This window comes from Gymnoscopelus braueri (genome assembly GCF_963280865.1).
Source record: "Gymnoscopelus braueri genome assembly, chromosome: 23".
NCBI classification, from domain to species: domain Eukaryota; kingdom Metazoa; phylum Chordata; class Actinopteri; order Myctophiformes; family Myctophidae; genus Gymnoscopelus; species Gymnoscopelus braueri.
The window spans coordinates 4342566-4361820 of NC_137625.1; the positions used below are offsets into that span (position 1 = coordinate 4342566).

The window sequence follows — 19255 nt, forward strand, 5'->3', positions numbered from 1 at the left end:
GTGAGACGTGCGTGTTTACATCATTCACTACGGTGCTGCCTCCCTCCTTTCCCTCTGATGCTCTGATCCTCTGCATCAGCACCACCTCTATACAGCATCCTCACATCACATCCTCTGAGAGAGAGAGAGAGAGAGAGAGAGGGGGGGGAGGGAGAGAGAGAGAGAGAGAGAGAGGGGGGAGGGGGAGAGAGAGAGAGAGAGAGAGAGAGAGAGAGACGAGAGAGAGAGAGAGAGAGAGAGAGAGAGAGAGAGAGAGAGAGAGGGGTTTGCATCTGCACCACCAGCCACCACTCTATCAGCATCCTCAAACAGCACATCCTCTGAGAGAGAGAGAGAGAGAGAGAGAGAGAGAGAGAGAGAGAGAGAGAGAGAGAGAGAGAGAGAGAGAGAGAGAGAGAGAGAGAGAGAGAGAGAGAGAGAGAGAGAGAGAGAGAGGGGGAGGGCGAGAGAGAGAGAGAGAGACGAGAGAGAGAGAGAGAGAGAGAGAGGAGAGCGAGAGAGAGGGGGGGGCGAGAGAGAGAGAGAGAGAGAGAGAGAGAGAGAGAGAGAGAGAGAGAGAGAGAGAGAGAGAGAGAGAGAGAGAGAGGAGAGAGAGAACTCCTTCCGCCGGAGGTTCCGTGCACAGACGCGTCATTCGGCCGCCAGAGGTAGAGCATCCTTACCGCACACATACACACACATACATACACACACACACACACACACACACACACACAACACACACACACCACACACACACACACACACACACACACACACACACACACATATACACACACGACACATACACATACACACACACACACTGTTTTGTCGAGGCCCCACATCTCCTTCACAAAAACAAAACGCGGCCGAACGGAGCGTCGAAACAGCCGTCGGTGGGAAACAAACAAACGACGGAACGACGAAAAAAAGAAAAAGAAAAAAAAACCGGCCTCGCTCAGTATATCGTCCGGTTCCAGTGTCACCAGACAGACAGACAGTGATGGAGAGCCTGCTGGACAACCCCATGAAAGCGGTTCTCTACCTGAAGGAGCTCACCAGCATCGTGCAGAACCAGCAGAGCCTCATCCAGACGCAGCGCCAGCGCATCGACGAGCTCGAGCGCAAGGTGGAGGACCTGATCGGCGAGAACCGCACGCTGAGGGACCCCCACCAGTACGTGGTCCAGCAGCAGGACCCCCACCAATACGTCGTCCAGCAGCAGGACCCCCACCAATACCTCGTCCAGCAGCAGCAGCAGCATCAGCACCACGGACAGCACCACGATCAGCACCACGGACAGCACCACTCCGTCATCCCGGCGCACCACCACCTCCACCAACAACAACAACAACACCACCTCCCTGCCGCTAGCGCGCCCACCCACCACCACCACCAGAGCAGCAGCCCTCATCAGCCGCCAGCGCCACCAACCCACCTCCACCTCCAGCACCAGCACCACCACCAGCAGCAGCCTCAGCCTCAGCCTCCCAACAAACCGGCGGCGGTTCCTCCTCATCACCTCCCCGTCGGCCAGCAGAGCAGCATCGCTCTCCTCGGCCTCCTCCTCCTCCTCCTCTCAGCAGCAGCCGAGCACCCCCCTCCCCTCCTCCTCCGGTAGTAGCGGCTCCTCCTCATCATCACCACCACCATCACCCGCAGCAGCTGCAGCTTGTCCCCGCGGCCACCGCGGCGACGACCTCCTCGTCCTCCTCCCTCGTCCTCCCCGCAGTCTCCCATCAAAGCCAAGTCGCTCCTCGTCAGCCCGCCTGCTATCAACGACGACTCCTTCTCCCCCGTCGTCGCCGTCGCCGCCGCCGCCGGTGCTGTGAGCGCCGCCGAGGACAAGAGGATCCTCAGCCCCGGACAGTGCTGCAAAGTCCCTGGTCCCTCAGCAGCCCCAGACCCCCCACCACCACCCTCTGCCGCTCCGTGGGACTGGCCAGGAAGACAGAGTGAGTAGCCTTTTTTTTAATTTGCTTTTTACTCTTGAGTTTAATAGCCTTGGATCAGTGGTGGAAAGTAACTAAGTACATTTACTTAAGTACTGTACTTAAGTACAATTTTTTGGTATTTGTACTTTACTTGAGTATTTCCAATTTCCAATACTTTTACTTCTACTCCACTACATCTCAGAGGCAAATATTGTACTTTTACTCCACTACAATTATTTGAGAACATTAGTTACTAGTTACTTTTCAGATATAAATTATGATATTATGAAACATACATTAACCACTTTAGCCCTATTTTATACATAGGCTATTTGAAAATAGCAGATCTAAAAGCTCACAACGCGTCACATATGTGAGCTTGTAAATCGGCTATTTTCAAATATTTAGTACTTTTACTTTTGGTACTTTAAGTACATTTTGATGCCAATACTTATGTACTTTTACTCGAGTAAATTTTTAATTCTGGACTTTTACTTGTAACAGAGTATTTTTTATATTGCAGTATTGGTACTTTTACTTAAGTAAAGAACATGAGTACTTTTTCCACCACTGCATATATGCTATTTTATCGATTAAATAACTTACATGATAGTCTCGATCCAAGGCAGCCCTAGAATGGCTGTTATACGACATTACGTTTCATGTATTCCAAATACATGAAAAGCATTGTAGACCTAATATCGCAGCCATGCTAAGGCTAGATGCAAGGCTATACTCTTGAGCGTACACTTCGGAGTTAAAATGATACTAGCTTTTATTGTGACAGCACTTGTCTTGGACAATATCCATGTCACCACCAGATGCCTTTTAACGTTTTTCTATATCATGCTTGGAATGAATGATTTATGTGTGTATGTGTGATGACACCGTTCAAGTGTTTGTTTTCACATAACAAGCTGGCGACCTGATTGATTGGCAAGCTCAGTCAGTACATGAGGCTCATTCATGCTTATTTTCTTTACATTCACTAATTGAACGTCTCCTGCAAACCAGCAAGCTTGTTAGTAATTGTCCTGTGCAATTTTGATAAATAGACCTTTTTGTTATTTTTTAAAGCAGCAATACTGACGTGAAATAACAGGGTGTAAACACAGGTGTTAGCAATTACACTAATTAAGGCTCTGTTACATTAGCATGTCTTTTCACAGTGACCCCAACCTGCTCAAACAGCAGCACCCTGACTCTGTCTGACCTGGAATGGAACACATTCTTAATTAGTAGCCTATCATTGGTAACACCTGTGTTTATCCTGCCATAACAAAATGGCTGCTGTGAAGATTGTCTTTACATTTTGTATCCAGTACTCCCGATGTTTATTTTGTTGCAGTTGCAATTGAGAGTAGAATGGATTGAATTGATTGCTATTGATCTGGTAGAGACCAGGGCTTTTGTTTATTTTAATTGTATTTTTTTTATCGTTGGTTAGTTTTACTCTAGATGATACATCCGAATAGATGGTATCAGTTAGCCTAGGTTTAAATAATTCTGATAACTGAACAGCTATCACATTGTGGAAATGGTTATGGATGGGCATGTAGCCTCTAATGTCATCCATTGAAGCATTGGTTCTCAAAGTGGGTCCTTGGGGGGGTTCCAGGGGATCCCCAGCAACATGTGTCACTGCAGCGTCACAATCATTTTAACCACTTTATCCATTTATACGTTGGCTATTCAAAAATAGCAGATATACAAGCTTTTGAAAAATCTTCAAAAAGTTTTAAATATTTTTGCATTTTTACAAAAATGTTCTCGTCTGGTGGTTCCTGGCACAAAACATTTTCAGGTGGGGGGGGGTATGTGGCCAAATATATATCAAGTTGGGGGTCCTTGGCATGAAAAAGGTTGAGAAATACTGCATTAAAGGTCATAGCTATTCTGTAGGTGTTGAGCTAATGTTTTTCTTTTTTTTGTGACCTATTGTTTTATGAGCAAGACCATAGAAACTATAAAAGGAAGAGCAGATTTGAAGTTAGGATACATGCTGTAAGGCAGATAGAGATTAATGTATTATTAATTATAGTTAAAGGGATATTTCACTTTCTCCCAAACAATTGGGTCATTTTATCGTCTACTCAGGCTTTTGTGAGCCCCCCACAAGTTGCTTGATTCAGTATTTAGATATTTGATATTTATTTTATCAGACACGCCCCCTTCCTAAACCCATTACAACTTCAAACTCCAGTTGTAACACGTTAGATTCATCAAAAACACCCGTCCTTGGTTCTGGTGACTCATCCTGTCCTCCTAATACGTGAGGGGGCTGTGTTTTTTCGATTACTTTTTTCATTTATTAAAAAAAAAAAAATTCATTGTATTTAATAATTTTCATTATCCCAAAAAATATATACAAAATAAATGGAAAAAGCAATTGAAAAAACACACATATTAGAAGGGCAATATCAGTCACCAGTCCAGAACCAAGGACGGGTGTTTCCGATGAATCTAACATGGTTAAAATGGAGTTTGAAGTTACAATGGGTTTGTATAGGAAGGGGGCGTGTCTGATAAAATGAATATTAATGTCTAAATACTGAATCAAGCAACTTAAAAACTGTCCGGGGTGCTCCTAAAAGCCTGAGAAGACAATAAAATGACCCCAAAAAAAAAAAAAAGTGAAATATCCCTTTAAAAAAATATTTGAGAGAGAGATTTATAATGTATCACATCAGAGATGGATAAATGATCCGATAAGCTCAGTAGTTTTTAAACAAGTATCGATGTTGTTTTTGGCACAATGAAGCCGCAGTGTTAGGAGAGTAGAGTTAGGCAGAAATATCAATTTGGTCAAAAAATTACTTGGGCAATTATGCTATGAGGCTAACATTTTGTCACTCACCACCCAAACCGGTGGCACATCAGTACTGGTCTGGATTGTATTGATTATGGCCTGATTATTAATTTGCGTAGCTGTCCCATGTGACCTTCAGTTGGTTGTCTCATCATAAGGGTGCAGGAAAAAAACGAAATTGGTGAATTCTTTTTTTTTTGTGGGTGAAACAACTTTTTCGGTACCTTAATTATTTTGACATGTTGAGTTTTTCTCGTTCCCATGAGTTAGGAACCCGTTCCCAAGAGAACTCGTGGAAACGAGATAAACTTAAGAAAAAGAAAAAATCAACACCACAAAAATGATATATACTAGTCCATACCCGTCGGGGATATAGGCACCCAATATATGCAGTTTGGGTTATGCACTGTGCACAGATAGTATATCAGGGATGAAAAGTGACTTTTGGTACCTGCAACAGTTCCAACAGACACACACGCGTCTTGTTGCAGCATCCTGGACCCACACACACACACACACGCACGCACGCGCGCGCGCGGCCGGACGGACCCGCACAGGCGGCTGGTGAGCCTGACAATTGGGAAGGCTAGGATATCTGGCTTGAGGCAGGGGGGGGTCGCCCGCTAAGCGCACGGGTGCCGAAATCGTTTTTTGGGCGGATTTTGTTAGTTTCTTTTCGGTTTTTCGTTACTTTATTTTGGTATTATTTATTATCAAAAAATTAACAAAATAATGCTGCGCACATATATTATATATAATTTGCACAATTCCCAGAATTTCCCAGCATAACATTTGGGAAGGCTTAGCCCATCCTAGCCTTCATTACCCGCCGCCTATGCGCACACGCGCGTGTCCCGTCGCGCTTAAGCACGTTCTCTGTGTGTGCTTCTGGCAGAGGGCAACAGTGTAACACAGTGGGTCTATGGGTTCGACGCATGCGCAGTTTGATCATTCATCCCATAGGTCGGAAGGCCATCCCACAGGTGGGGAGCCGTAACCATGGCGACATTCTTTTACATAAAAACGCTAATAAACAGCTGACATTTGGGAAAAGGGAAAAACGGGCCTTGGTGTTCTGTGCACATGCTGATGGTCAATGGCTGTGTGCAAATGCAGATGAATTGCTCCAGGCACTGAGGAGAACTGGGCGATTGTTTGCACACAGCATAGACAGAGCTACAGAGGCACAGAGCTACAGAGGCACAGAGGGCACAGAGCTACAGAGGCACAGAGCTACAGAGGCACAGAGCTACAGAGGCACAGAGCTACAGAGGCACAGAGCTACAGAGCTACAGAGGCACAGAGCTACAGAGGCACAGAGCTACAGAGGCACAGAGCTACAGAGCTACAGAGGCACAGAGGCACAGAGCTACAGAGCTACAGAGGGCACAGAGCTACAGAGGCACAGAGCTACAGAGGCACAGAGCTACAGAGGCACAGAGCTACAGAGGCACAGAGCTACAGAGGCACAGAGCTACAGAGCTACAGAGGCACAGAGCTACAGAGGCACAGAGCTACAGAGGCACAGAGCTACAGAGGCACAGAGCTACAGAGGCACAGAGCTACAGAGCTACAGAGCTACAGAGGCACAGAGCTACAGAGGCACAGAGCTACAGAGGCACAAAGCTACAGAAGCACAGAGCTACAGAGGCACAGAGCTACAGAGGCACAGAGCTACAGAGGCACAGAGCTACAGAGCTACAGAGGCACAGAGCTACAGAGGCACAGAGCTACAGAGGCACAGAGCTACAGAGGCACAGAGCTACAGAGGCACAGAGCTACAGAGACACAGAGCTACAGAGGCACAGAGCTACAGAGGCACAGAGCTACAGAGGCACAGAGCTACAGAGCTACAGAGGCACAGAGCTACAGAGCTACAGAGCTACAGAGGCACAGAGCTACAGAGGCACAGAGCTACAGAGGCACAGAGCTACAGAGCTACAGAGGCACAGAGCTACAGAGGCACAGAGCTACAGAGCTACAGAGCTACAGAGACACAGAGCTACAGAGCTACAGAGGCACAGAGCTACAGAGGCACAGAGCTACAGAGGCACAGAGCTACAGAGGCACAGAGCTACAGAGGCACAGAGCTACAGAGACACAGAGCTACAGAGCTACAGAGCTACAGAGGCACAGAGCTACAGAGCTACAGAGGCACAGAGCTACAGAGGCACAGAGCTACAGAGCTACAGAGGCACAGAGCTACAGAGGCACAGAGCTTTGGTTAGTCATTGGAGGCTATGGTAAAAAAAAAAATCACCAACTTTTTTTCCTCCTTAATATTATCTCGTTCCCACGAATTACGAACCCATTATAACTCAATTTTTAACATTTAGAATCATCAAAAACACCAGTCCTTGGTTCTGGTGACTGATATTGTCTTTCTAATACGTAAGGGGCCGTGTTTTTGTCTACCCTTTTCATTTATTTAATTAAATTTTTTTATGATATTGAGTTTTTTTCATTAAAATTAATGAAAAAACACGGTCTCCCCACGTATTAGAAGGACAATGTCAGTCACCAGAACCAAGGAGACAGTTTCTGATGTCTGATGGATCTACATTGTTAAAATGGAGTTTGAAGTTACAATGGGTTTGTATAGGAAGGGGGCGTGTCTGATAAAATGAATATCAAATATCAAAATACTGAATCAACTTAAAAATCATCCGGGGTGCTCCCAAAAGCTTGAGTAGATGATAAAATGTCCAAATTATTTTTTTAAAAAAGTGAAATATCCCTTTAAAGTGTCAAATCACAACAAGTTGTCTCAAGACACTTTACATGTAGCGCAGAGACCCGACAGTCATATCATCATGTGATAAATTACATGGTACCAGAATAGCATAGATACGCACTGATACCAGCATTTTAGGCAGTATCGGCACTCGGCAGCTTTTCCGATACTGGTATCGGTATCGAAACAACTCTAGCATCTGCACATGTACGGTACACGCACTAGCTTGTAGCTGTATTCGTGTATATGTCCAGAGCGTTTTGGGGCCATCGAGTACTTACTTACTTACTTATCCTCTTCGTCCCGGTTGGGGCATAAGGCCGCAATCATACACTGCCACTGAATCCTGTCTCGTGCTTTGGCCTGCGCTTCGTCCCAGGAAAGACCCATCTCCTTCAGCTCCATCATCACTGTCCTTCTCCAGGTGATCTTTGGTCTACCCCTCTTTCTCTTCCCAACTGGGGTCCATCTCAGGGCAACTTTGGGTAGCCTTTCATTGGGCATCCTCAATACATGACCGAGCCATCTTAACCTCCGTCTCCTTATCTCAAGAACTTCTTATAAAGTTCCTCATTCGAGATTCTATTTGGCCAAAAGATGTTGCAGATCCTACGTAAGCAGCTATTGTGGAAGACGTCAACCTTTCTCATATCCTGTTTTGTTACTCTCCAGCACTCAGAGCCATATAGCAGGACAGACTTATTAACATTGCTGTTGTAGAGCCTGAGTTTGGTTTTAAGGCTATATTGTTTAGACTTCCAGATGTTGTGAAGTTGGCTGAAAGCACCTCTTGCTTTGTTGAGACGCGTCTTGATGTCTTTTTGCGTTCCACTTTCACTGCTTATGAGGCTTCCGAGGTATGTAAAGTCTTCTACACATTCCAACGGCTCTCCATCGATGGTGATTGGAGGTGCAGTTGGGGCATTGATGCACATCACCTGGGTCTTTTTCTGGTTGATGTACAGACCAGTTCGCTTTGCATAATTGCTTAGCCGGTCAGACTTCTCCTGGAGGTGGCTACGAGTGGATGACATGACTGCCAGATCAGGCCATCGAGTCGCGCTGTCACAATTATGAAATTTATCTTGACGATTAATTGGCACCCAAAATTTGATGTTGGACATTATTGGAACATTATGAATAAAAATGTCTTATTTTTGTCTTTTAGGCTTCGTAAAATAAAAGTTGCACAGGGCAGATTATGACTTATTATTTAATTATTTTATACTTTCTAAAAAAGATCTATAGTGGAAATAGCCGATCTACAAACTCAAAACGCGTCACGCTAGACCTGCTATTTCCACTATTTCTGAAAATGTTTGAAAATATATGACATTTTTTCAACATGGAAACGATTATGACGAATATGCATAAGATAATTGCGATCATCTCAAACAATTGCGATTAGGCGATTATGTAATGATTGTGACAGGCCCTACAGTACCATGGAGTGGATCATGGTGCCGAGACCACACTTTGGTATTAAAGCCCAGTGCTCAGTCTTTTAATTGTATTTATAACATATTAAATGAAAGGAAAGCAAACGATAAACAGTGCAACAGTTTTCAGGATAAAGTGGAGCTTCGGTAATCTTAAAATATGTGGATATGTGGGGAATTGTCCGCGGTGCACGATGATGTCCTTTGCTGGTCACCATATCAAGGTCGTATGAAGGGCTTCAGTTGGAGCAATGCACTCTCGCACGCACGCGCGCACACACACACACACACACACACACACACACACACACACACACACACACACACACACACACACACACACACACACACACACACACACACACACACACACACACAGAGAGCTGTGCCCCCCATCTGTTTGGCTGCATTTGCATTGTGTACTGTCCATAAATCCAGATTGATTTATGGTGCCATTAAAACCTAATTCCTAAAGAGCACGGGTTGGGAATATCATGCAGAAACAGCTAACGTTTCAAACTCGCGCAACCACGCACCGTCATGGACACACACACACACGCGCACACGCACACACACCATCGCTGATTACGAAGAGGACACGATAAATGTCAGGAGATTCAGTGAGTTGATTCCTCTTGTTAACAGCTTTTGGAGAAATAAAGAGTATTAATCAGCGTTGAGAGAGACAGAAACATGCATTCCGACAAGACGGTAAAGACTAATTTACACTGTAGCGCAACGTGTCGCTTTGGTGACAACATCTGAGCCACAAGTTAACGCATCACATCATTGTGCAATGGAGTATAATTTAATCCATTTAGACCTGAGGCCAATTTTAAGTTTTAAGTTTTCAAAGGAAAAAATAATAATATATATATATATATATATATATATATATATAGAATATATGTATATGTATATATAGAAACAAATAAAAAGCCAATTACGGCTGGATTTGAACACAATTCATTTAACACAATTAAATAATTTAACTGAGAATTGACAAAAAGCCAATTGCAGCTGGACTTTAAAGGAGCACAAGGCGGCTTTCTGAACTATCCACTTCCGTTGAGCGATCACTATCATACAACAAAGTATGCATTGGGCTTTTAGTAGTCTCTTCTTTAATGACAAAGCGGTGATACATGAAAGGCAGAGGACACAGAGCTGCATTTTAATTTCCACTTAGTGCAATGATTCTGGTCAAATAAGACAGAATACAGTATCTCTGCAGTGCTGCAGCACTACTGATGCATTTTCTATTAAAAGGGACATGACACAACGTTAATAAGGGACCGTGTCCCAGACTTTGTGTTTGCATTTGCATTTGTGTTCATGTTTTGCGGGAAGGTCAGTGAGAGAGTGAGTAAGTGACTCGGTTATTAAGTCAATGAGTGAGTCAGTGAGTCAGTGAGTGAGTGAGTGAGTGAGTGTGTGAGTGAGTGAGTCAAGGAAATGACGTTGTTTTTTTCCCAATTCCGTTTTATTTTCTCCAAAATTCAGTTTTTTCCATTTTGATATTTCTGAATTCTGTATTTAGCTTTTTATGCTAATTTTTACCATAAAAAAAGTGTCTGGTAAGTGGAAATGAATAAATGTCCACAATTTAATAAGATATAACAGTCCATTTAATGTTTAAAGTGCTGCAACACAGAAATACTGTTCAATTCAATTTTAAAGAGAAATAATAAATAATAATATAAATAATAAACACTCCACCTCAGAGTTTTTCTGTTATAAGGGGTCATCATCATTAGCAGTACTTGACTTGGGTTTAGAAAATAGGCTTGCTATTTTCTGTTGCACTGCAGCAGGCTTCAGAATCTTTTTGGTGGCATTTTACACCACTAACACTTTTATTTTTAATTGACGTTTGTTTTGTTGTTTTTTTTCAAATGTGTTTACCCATAGAATCAGGTCTGCTGTCAGGGCACAGAGAAGTCACGTTTCATCTCCGCAGACGGCACTTGTTGTGTGTCACACGCAAAAGCGTTACCCAAAGAATTCGGTCTGAGCAGTGAGCATGCGCAAGATGGCGGCTTCGGTGTATTAGTATTGTTATTTGTATCGTCTTTCTAAGACGATTTCTACGTGGATTTTATTGTTTATAAAGTAGGATAAAGTAGGATGTGGCCATGCAAAATGGTGGTGTTCCGTGGATTTGTAAAATATTCGCGGTAAAAAAAAAACATATGTCTCTAGTTGAGGCTTTACAATTCTGTTTACGTTCTCTGTGAAGTTGGGAGTTGGGAGATGGAGATGGAACATAGTGTAGATGAGAGTCTCATTCCTCTTTGACATTCCAGTCAAAGTTAAAACTTTAGTTTTTTTTTATACATAGAAATGCAGCTAAAAGGGCTGTACAATACAGCAAAATACAGCAATACATCTCATAAGATGCTATAGTTAAAAGCTAAGTTAAAAAGGTGGGCTGCTTTCAGATCCGGGAATCTGGGGAACACCTGTGCAGTGCTCCAGAGTACCTCCAGGAAGGCCTAGGAGGAATACGCTGCCAAACTGAAGGACCAGTTTGGGAGCGGTGACACGAGGTGGAAGGGGCTGCGAACAATAACGGACTTCAGAGGAAGAGCTATAGATGCACAGAGAGTACCTCTACCTCCCTACCTAGCGAACTGAACATCTTTTTCACCCGTTTTGAGACCGATGGCTTCAAACAGACAGAGCCATGCACTGAAGGTCAGCCCTCTAGCCATCTCAGAGGCTTCCAAGTCCAACGGGTGAACATCCGCAGCATGTGCATTGTGCAGCCCAGCTGGTGTTAGCAGACATGTTCCTGTCCCTGACACCCCAAAGTAGCATACCTGAATGACCAGACCGGTCGCCCTTACGCCAATCGTCAGGGCAAGTGGGGGTGGGATTATATTGTCCATATCGTTGCCTTTTGTTATTAATATCTCGCCTTTACCCCCTCCCCAAAGCCACTTTAATGCAGAGTTAGACATTGAACTAGACAGTTAGACATTGAACTTCCTGACCTGATTATCCTACAGAAGCTACCTGTAGTCTGGATCAGTATTCAGTTCCTTCCTTCATTCCTTTCTTTCTTTCTTTCTTTCTTTCTTTCTCTCTCTCTCTCGCTCGCTCGCTCGCTCCCCCCTCCCTTTCTTTCTTTCTTTCTTTCTTTCTTTCTTTCTTTCTTTCTTTCTTTCTTTCTTTCTTTCTTTTCCTTCCTTCCTTCCTTCCTTCCGGCTGCAAACTCATTGATTTGCGAAACAGTTAAGAAAATAATATGGTAGAGAGAGTGTACTGTAGCACTTAGAGGTTTGTTCAAATGTAAAATAAAATGTATTATTAATATAAGAGAGAGAGAGAGGCCTGACGCGTGTGCGTGTGCGTGTGCGTGTGCGTGTGCGTGTGCGTGTGTGTGTTCTGTTGGGATATTGCCTGCAGAGAAAACCACAGGGTGCTTCATATCGCTCCAGGTGCTTCTGTTTATTTCCACACACACACACACACACACACACACACACACACACACACACACACACACACACACACACACACACACACACACACACACACACGTGCACGCACACGCACACGTGCGCCACCTGGCAGCCAACATGTTTTTCCATATTGGCTTTAACCCACTCCTCTCTCTCGTCCCCCACCCTCAGTGCCCTCATTCTCCTTCTGTTGGCCTCGTACCAACCTGGGGGCTGAACGGATGCCATCTTATGTGCCATCTTCAGCCAGCGCCAACCTCCCTCAGAATAAAGTGGGATTTGAAGACAGTCCTCAGAGAGAGAGAGCCCCCCTAACCCAACCACACACACACACACACACACACACACACGCACACACGCACACACGCACACACACACAGGATGCTGCAGTGTCTGCTTGCCTAGCGTTCCTCTGAAGCGCTCAGATCAATGGGCTTGGAGCTCTGCCATCAGCCCCAGCATGGCTAACAGTATAGCGCTATATGCTAGCTCCGTAGTGCTGGTGTAAACATATGGTCGCTGTCGGGCAGAAACCTTTTAGTGTTTTTTTAACGCCCTATATGATCGTAAAGTAACTAAGTAGGCCCTACTGTATACTTAAGTACAATTTTGAGGTACTTTTACTTTACTGGAGTATTTCCAATTGTTTACACTTTTACTTCTACTCCTCTACATCTCAGAGGCAAATATTGTACTTTTACTCCACTACAATTATTTGAAAACCGTAGTTACTAGTTACTTTGCAGATATAAATTATTATTTTCAAACATTTAGTACTTTTAATTTTGGTACTTTCAGTACATTTTGATACCAATACTTTTGTACTTTTACTTTTGAATTCCGGACTTTTACTTGTATTAGAGTACTTCTACATTGCAGTATCGATACTTTTACTTAAGTAAAACATTTCAGTACTTTTCCACCACTGTTGATCATGCTACAGCGTCACACAAAAGCATCAAAAGTAGAAGATCCACAAGCTCGAAAGTTTTGAGCTTGTAGATCTGCATGATCTGCTTGTAGCTTGCATAGCTTGTAGATCTGCTCAGAGACGATATGCTAACCTTTATCCAAGTACCCCATTGTTGTCAAATTGAATGAATAAGTACACAATGACCTCATGTGAAGTTATCATGTGCACCCCACACCTCCCCCAATGCATAGGTTTGTCTTTTTAACCCATTAAGACCTGAGGCCCATTCTACAATAAATCAATATAGCTCTCAAACTTTTTCATGTCAAAGAACCCCAAATTGATATATATTTGGCCCGCGAACCCCCCATCCGTGCCAGGGACCCCCAGAAGAGAAGATTCATGTACAAAATGATCCAGAAAGTTTTCAAACATTTTCAATATTCTTCAAATATGTTCAATAAAAGCAAGTGACGCGCTGTGAGTTTGTAGATCTGCTATTTTTGAATAGCCAACGTATAGATTGATAAAGTCGTTAAAATGATTGTGATGCTACATTAACTACCTTTGCTGAAGGACCCCTTTGATGCCGACACCAGTATTGCCAAAAAGGTATAGCCAAACTGATCAGCCTGATCGCCAGAGAATTAGTATACATCGCACGGATCCAGTGCACGTCATTCCGTGCATAGTCGCCTAGAAACCCAGAAATTCCGTGCATATGTACGGCGAGTCCCACGGTGGGCGTAACCAGTCGCAACCCGGAAAAACCCGGAAGCAGAGCAGTCCCCACAACAAAATTTACGATTCTGTGCCTATCGGTACATAACTCAAACGGCGCTGAGTAGGCACAAGGGAACGTCGCAACGTTCGGGACGGCAACTCGCTCGCTTTAGCTCGCTCGGTGGCCCCTTACGTGGCGACAATTCCCTTGAGACTGCGCGCCTCCGAAATGGTTTAGTCACAATGGGGGAGATGCGAGGCGGCTATGCGCGGATTTTCGGGTTTTCCAGTTGTCTATTCACGGAATTTGAAAAACGTTCAAAGAGAACGTTTCCTCTGGCGATCGGGTTGAACTGATATATGGGTTTTTTGGATCATAGAAGGATATTGATCTGATCTCAGTGATTTGCAACCTGCTGCTGAAGGAATGGGAGTGAATCGTTTGGGATTCAAACACTTCTGCTCACCTTTAACCACTTAAACCCCACATGGTTGACCGGAGTTCCTCAGGGCTCTATACTAGTATCTTTACTTTTCTTCTGCTATTGTGGGAAAGCCGTCCCCACAATAAGTAGTTAGAGGGCAGCGTTACTACGTAATAAAAAATATAAATGTAATATATGAATTAGTCATACAACCCATGCATGTATGATAAAAAAAAACATACAATTTAGGCCGTAGTGTTCCAGGCTAGAACAGCAGGGACCACCCAAAATAACACACAAGCCATCCAATGAATTATTAAATAAATAAATAGAATACGTTTAGGGCTGCAGCCCCAGATGCTCTGGGCTTAAATCCCAGACCCTGTCAAGTCCTAGAACCACCTCTGCTCTGTCTATTTGACTTTCACTGTTCATCAATCTCTCTCTCTCTCTCTCTCTCTCTCTCTCTCTCTCTCTCTCTCTCTCTCTCTCTCTCTCTTGCTTTTCCTCCTAAAGGTTCTTATCCTCTTAGCTCCTGAGAAGGTAATCTCCTCTACTCTGCAGCAGTGGTGGAAAAAATACTCACATTTTTTACTTAGTAAAAAAAAGTAAAAGTATCAATACTGCATTGTAGAAATGCCCTGTTACAAGTAAAAGTCAGGAATTCTAAATTTAATTGAGTAAAAGTACAAAAGTATTGGTATCAAAAAGTACTCATTATGCAGAATGTCTCATTTCACAAGTTTCCAAATGTATATACAAAAAAATGTATATAGGGCTGAAGTGGTTAATGCATGTGTTGTAATAATAATACAAATCTACAAAGTAACTAAAGTTTTCAAAGAATTGTAGTGGAGTAAAAAGTACAATATTTGGCTCTGAGATGTAGTGGAGTAAAAGTATTGAAAATTTAAAATAGTCCAGTAAAGTAAAAAAAAAAAAAACTCAAAATTGTACTTAAAGGGATACTTCACTTTCACATAAAATAAACATTAAAAAAAATATTTAAAAAAAAATGAAAGAAGTTATGGCAAAATCACGGCCCCCTCACACATTAGTAGGACACTCTAATGCGTGAGGGGGCCGTGATTTTTCCATTACTTTTTTCATTTATTTTTAATATATTTTTTAAATGTTTATTTTATGTGAAAGTGAAGTATCCCTTTAAGTACAGTACTGCAGTAAATGTACTTAGTTACTTTCCACCACTGCTCTGCAGACCATCTTCTTGCCGTCCTCCCTCAGTGTGAATGTAAATCACGTCCCGCCCGGTCGGCGTGACACAGCCTCGGCTCGACCCCTGTCGTTGCTGTTGGAATCATGAATATCACATTCGGAGAGAGAGAGAGAGAGCAAGAGAGAGAGAGAGTACTTTTTAAATTGCTTCATTTCTCTGGCAGCTGGAGGTGGTGGGCAGCTATCGGCTTCCTCATGCAACATTAACCCATTGAGACCTGAAGCCGATTCTACATGTCTCCTAAATCTCAACAGTATTCTGAAAAACATATGTTTCTGTATCAGTGGTGTTGATGGGGGCCGCGGACCCCCATCAAAATATTTTGTTCCAGGGACCCCCCAGAAGCAACGATTTGAGTAAAAAAAAATTGCTTTAAAAATGTATATATTCAAAGATTTGCACACATTTTCACGATTTTTCAAAAATAGCAGATCTACAAGCTCGTAGCGCGGCACTCGGTGCCGCGCTATGAGCTTGTAGATCTGCTATTTTTGAATAGCCAAAAGTGTAAAATAATGCTTTTTAGCTCAAATCTAAAAATGACCAGGTTCTAGGTTAAAGGGCTGCACGCACTCCCAGGTGTCAGTTATGTGTGTGTGTGTGTGTGTGTGTGTGTGTGTGTGTGTGTGTGTGTGTGTGTGTGTGTGTGTGTGTGTGTGTGTGCGTGCGTGCGTGCGCGCGCACACGTGTGTTTTTGTCCTGGGGTTGTAAGAGAAAGAGATTTAAGTATGTTTTCAAGATGATACAATAAGTGGATGGTTGATTTTATTCATGTGTGTGTGTGTGTGTGTGTGTGTGTGTGTGTGTGTGTGTGTGTGTGTGTGTGTGTGTGTGTGTTTTGTTCTGGGGTTGTAAGAGAAGATGATATAATAAGTGGATGGTTGGTTTTATTTAAGTTTCTGTGTGTGTACACACGTGTGCGACTGTGCGTGTGTTTAAAGGAAATTAGGTTGCTCTGTGAATTGGCCCACTGGTCATGCTATAAAAGTGTGAGCTCTTGGTTTTAATCCGATATAGTCAACATATCACCATTACTGAATTGAATTACATGTCAGACAGCGTGAGCGTGCCTCTGCCGCTGCCCTTTGCAGCATCTCTGCCAACACCACTAGAAGATTAGCATTCTTACAGAGGTGTCTTGTCCCTGGGCCATGTTTTAAGCTTCTACATGCTTCTAAGACTGCAGAGACAAGGAAGCACAGTCACACTACTGTATATGAAGGTGACTTTGTTTTGTGTGAATTTGATTCAAGATGCTAAAGCTGGGGTCATCAACAGGGGGTCCGGGACCCCTAGGCGGTCCTCAGAGTTACTACAGGGGACCTGCCAAATCCTTGTGTGATAGGAACAGATTTTTTCTTTAACCACTTGAACCCTACTGTAGCATCCCTATTCTGGGGGGAACATTCGGCAAAAATAGCCGATCTACAAGCTCACACCGCCTTTTGAGCTTGTAGATCGGCTTGATTTGGTGTAGAGGGGGAAAAAAGAGCAGACCAAGTACAGAGCCAACGGTCAAATTTACCAAGTATTGAGCGTTTAAGTGGTTAAATATTGAAAAACATGTATTTCCACAGCACTGATGATAGTGCTGTCAAACAAGTCTATGAAGCTATCTATGAATTATGACAAGGTTTAATCTGCAACACAATTTGTAAGGTTTTCCAACTTGTAATCGTTGTATTTATATTGCTGGACTTTTTTAGGAGATCTGTTCTTGGTCTAGAGAGACTCTTAACGGCGTAACAAGTGTCCCAGACGGGCTGCGTCTCTGTGGTGACTGAGAACTGTGGGAGCAGATCCTAAGCTAATGGAAGATCCATCCAGGCTTCTATAGGGCAGTGGTTCTCAAAGTGGGGTTCGAGTACCCCCAGGCGTCCATGAGGGGGTTCCAGGGTATCCCCAGCTAAATTAACCCATTCAATCCGGGAACACATCGCTCGTCATTTTAGATTTCTTTGGCTATTACAAAATAGCAGATATACAAACTCATAGCGCGGCACCTAATGCTGCGCTAAGTTTCTGTGTGTTTGTGCGCACACACACACACACCTACACACACACACACACACACACACACACACACACACGCACACACACACACACACACACACACACACACACACACACACACACACTACACTGTAGTATGATCAAGTAGGGGTGTTAATTTACAAAAAAAAAACACAACCAGTTAGAATATGGAGATATGAACACAGTTTGCATTCCCCCAGCCTCCAACTGCATGTCTGAAATATTCAGATTGCATTCTAATGACACATGCACTCCGCTGATTAGCCCAGAAGCCATTAGGTCCAACTGTTCCATTTGCATTAAAGAAATTAATGAAATAACCTGGAACGCATCAATAGGATTTGTGAATAACTTAACTGTAATTGTCGGGGAGGCAGTTCCATACGCAGCCGAACGTAACATGAATACCAACAACGGTGATTAAAATTCTGTGCAGACAATAACGTGATGATAGGGATTAGACAGTGATATTTCCATATAAAGTGAGCAGCCATCCAAAGCATCTGGCTGGTGTCAAGGACACGGTGGGGATGCATCGGTCTTCCTGTGTCAAAGCCAAGCGTTGCTGAAGTGACGGGGGACTGTCTGTCATGCACCGCGCGGACAAACCACAGATGCGAGACAACGTGGTCATTTTTTATTGATGGTGGATCGTGGAGACGGAGGACAAGTCATAGTGTAAATATGACCTACGTAAGGGGGCTCATGGGGTCACCCAGCTCACTTTTGATTGTGTTTTTAGCGTATTAACTTATTTAGCTAACTTATTTAGAGATCTCCACCAATTCAAGACCTCTCAAGCCAATAAAAAACATCAAAGGAAACTCGTGAATATTGCAACAAAGCAGCAAAAATGTGATTCATCACAGCCCATTGGCTGGCCAGTGTGTTTATGCTTTTAAACACCTTTCATATCTTTGAATTGTATTAATTTTATCCCTTATGGCTCTTAACTCTCTCAGTGCCACGCCCCGAGATATCCCGAGTTTTTCCCGAGTACCCTCCGTGCCAGCACGAGAAATCCCGAGTTTTTACTTTTGACTGTGGTCGCGCTATTCTGTTTATTTTTCATGATCACTTTCGCTTCCTGACTCCTTCAGACTCATTGGGTTCCGGTTTCATGACGCAGATTCCGTTTCCGGTTCTCATTTTTTTCCCGCGGTCATTTTCGGCCAGAATAGGGAAAGTCACGTTTTTTCACACGGTATAAAAAACGAACGGAGAGGTCCACGTCTACTCTCTTTGGTCTGGGTGACGATCAGTCATCGTAGTCGTGTATCACATCGTAATTTAGCCCGATCAACGATTGTCGAAAATGTCAACATCCGGTTATGACCGGATATGACGTGAGCCTGTTTGGGAGGGGGCGAGTGAGCCAGCGAGGTCAGCAATGTGTCGATTTGTTGCTCTCTACTGGTAGAACTGTATTATGGGTTTAAAAACCCAATCAGATCATTTATTTGAATGAAAAATTACAAAATAAAAAAATAAAAAAAACGCAAATTGCTGGCACTGGGGGAGTACTTTATGAAAATACTCTTGGCACTGAAAGAGTTAA

At 43.5% G+C, this 19255-nt stretch overlaps 1 protein-coding gene across 1 annotated transcript in view; it reads left to right on the top strand.

Annotated features, from left to right (window-relative positions):
- Positions 1-985: 985 nt before the first annotated feature.
- Positions 986-19255, top strand: part of iqsec3a (IQ motif and Sec7 domain ArfGEF 3a) — a gene marked incomplete at both ends in the record, with an annotated part of 182305 nt that continues 164035 nt past the window's right edge. Inside the window, 3 exons of the mRNA XM_080420591.1 lie at positions 986-1225; positions 1607-1851; positions 1887-1937. Of these exons, the coding sequence (XP_080276717.1) occupies positions 986-1225; positions 1607-1851; positions 1887-1937 (536 nt within the window). The remainder of the gene's footprint in view (positions 1226-1606; positions 1852-1886; positions 1938-19255) is intronic.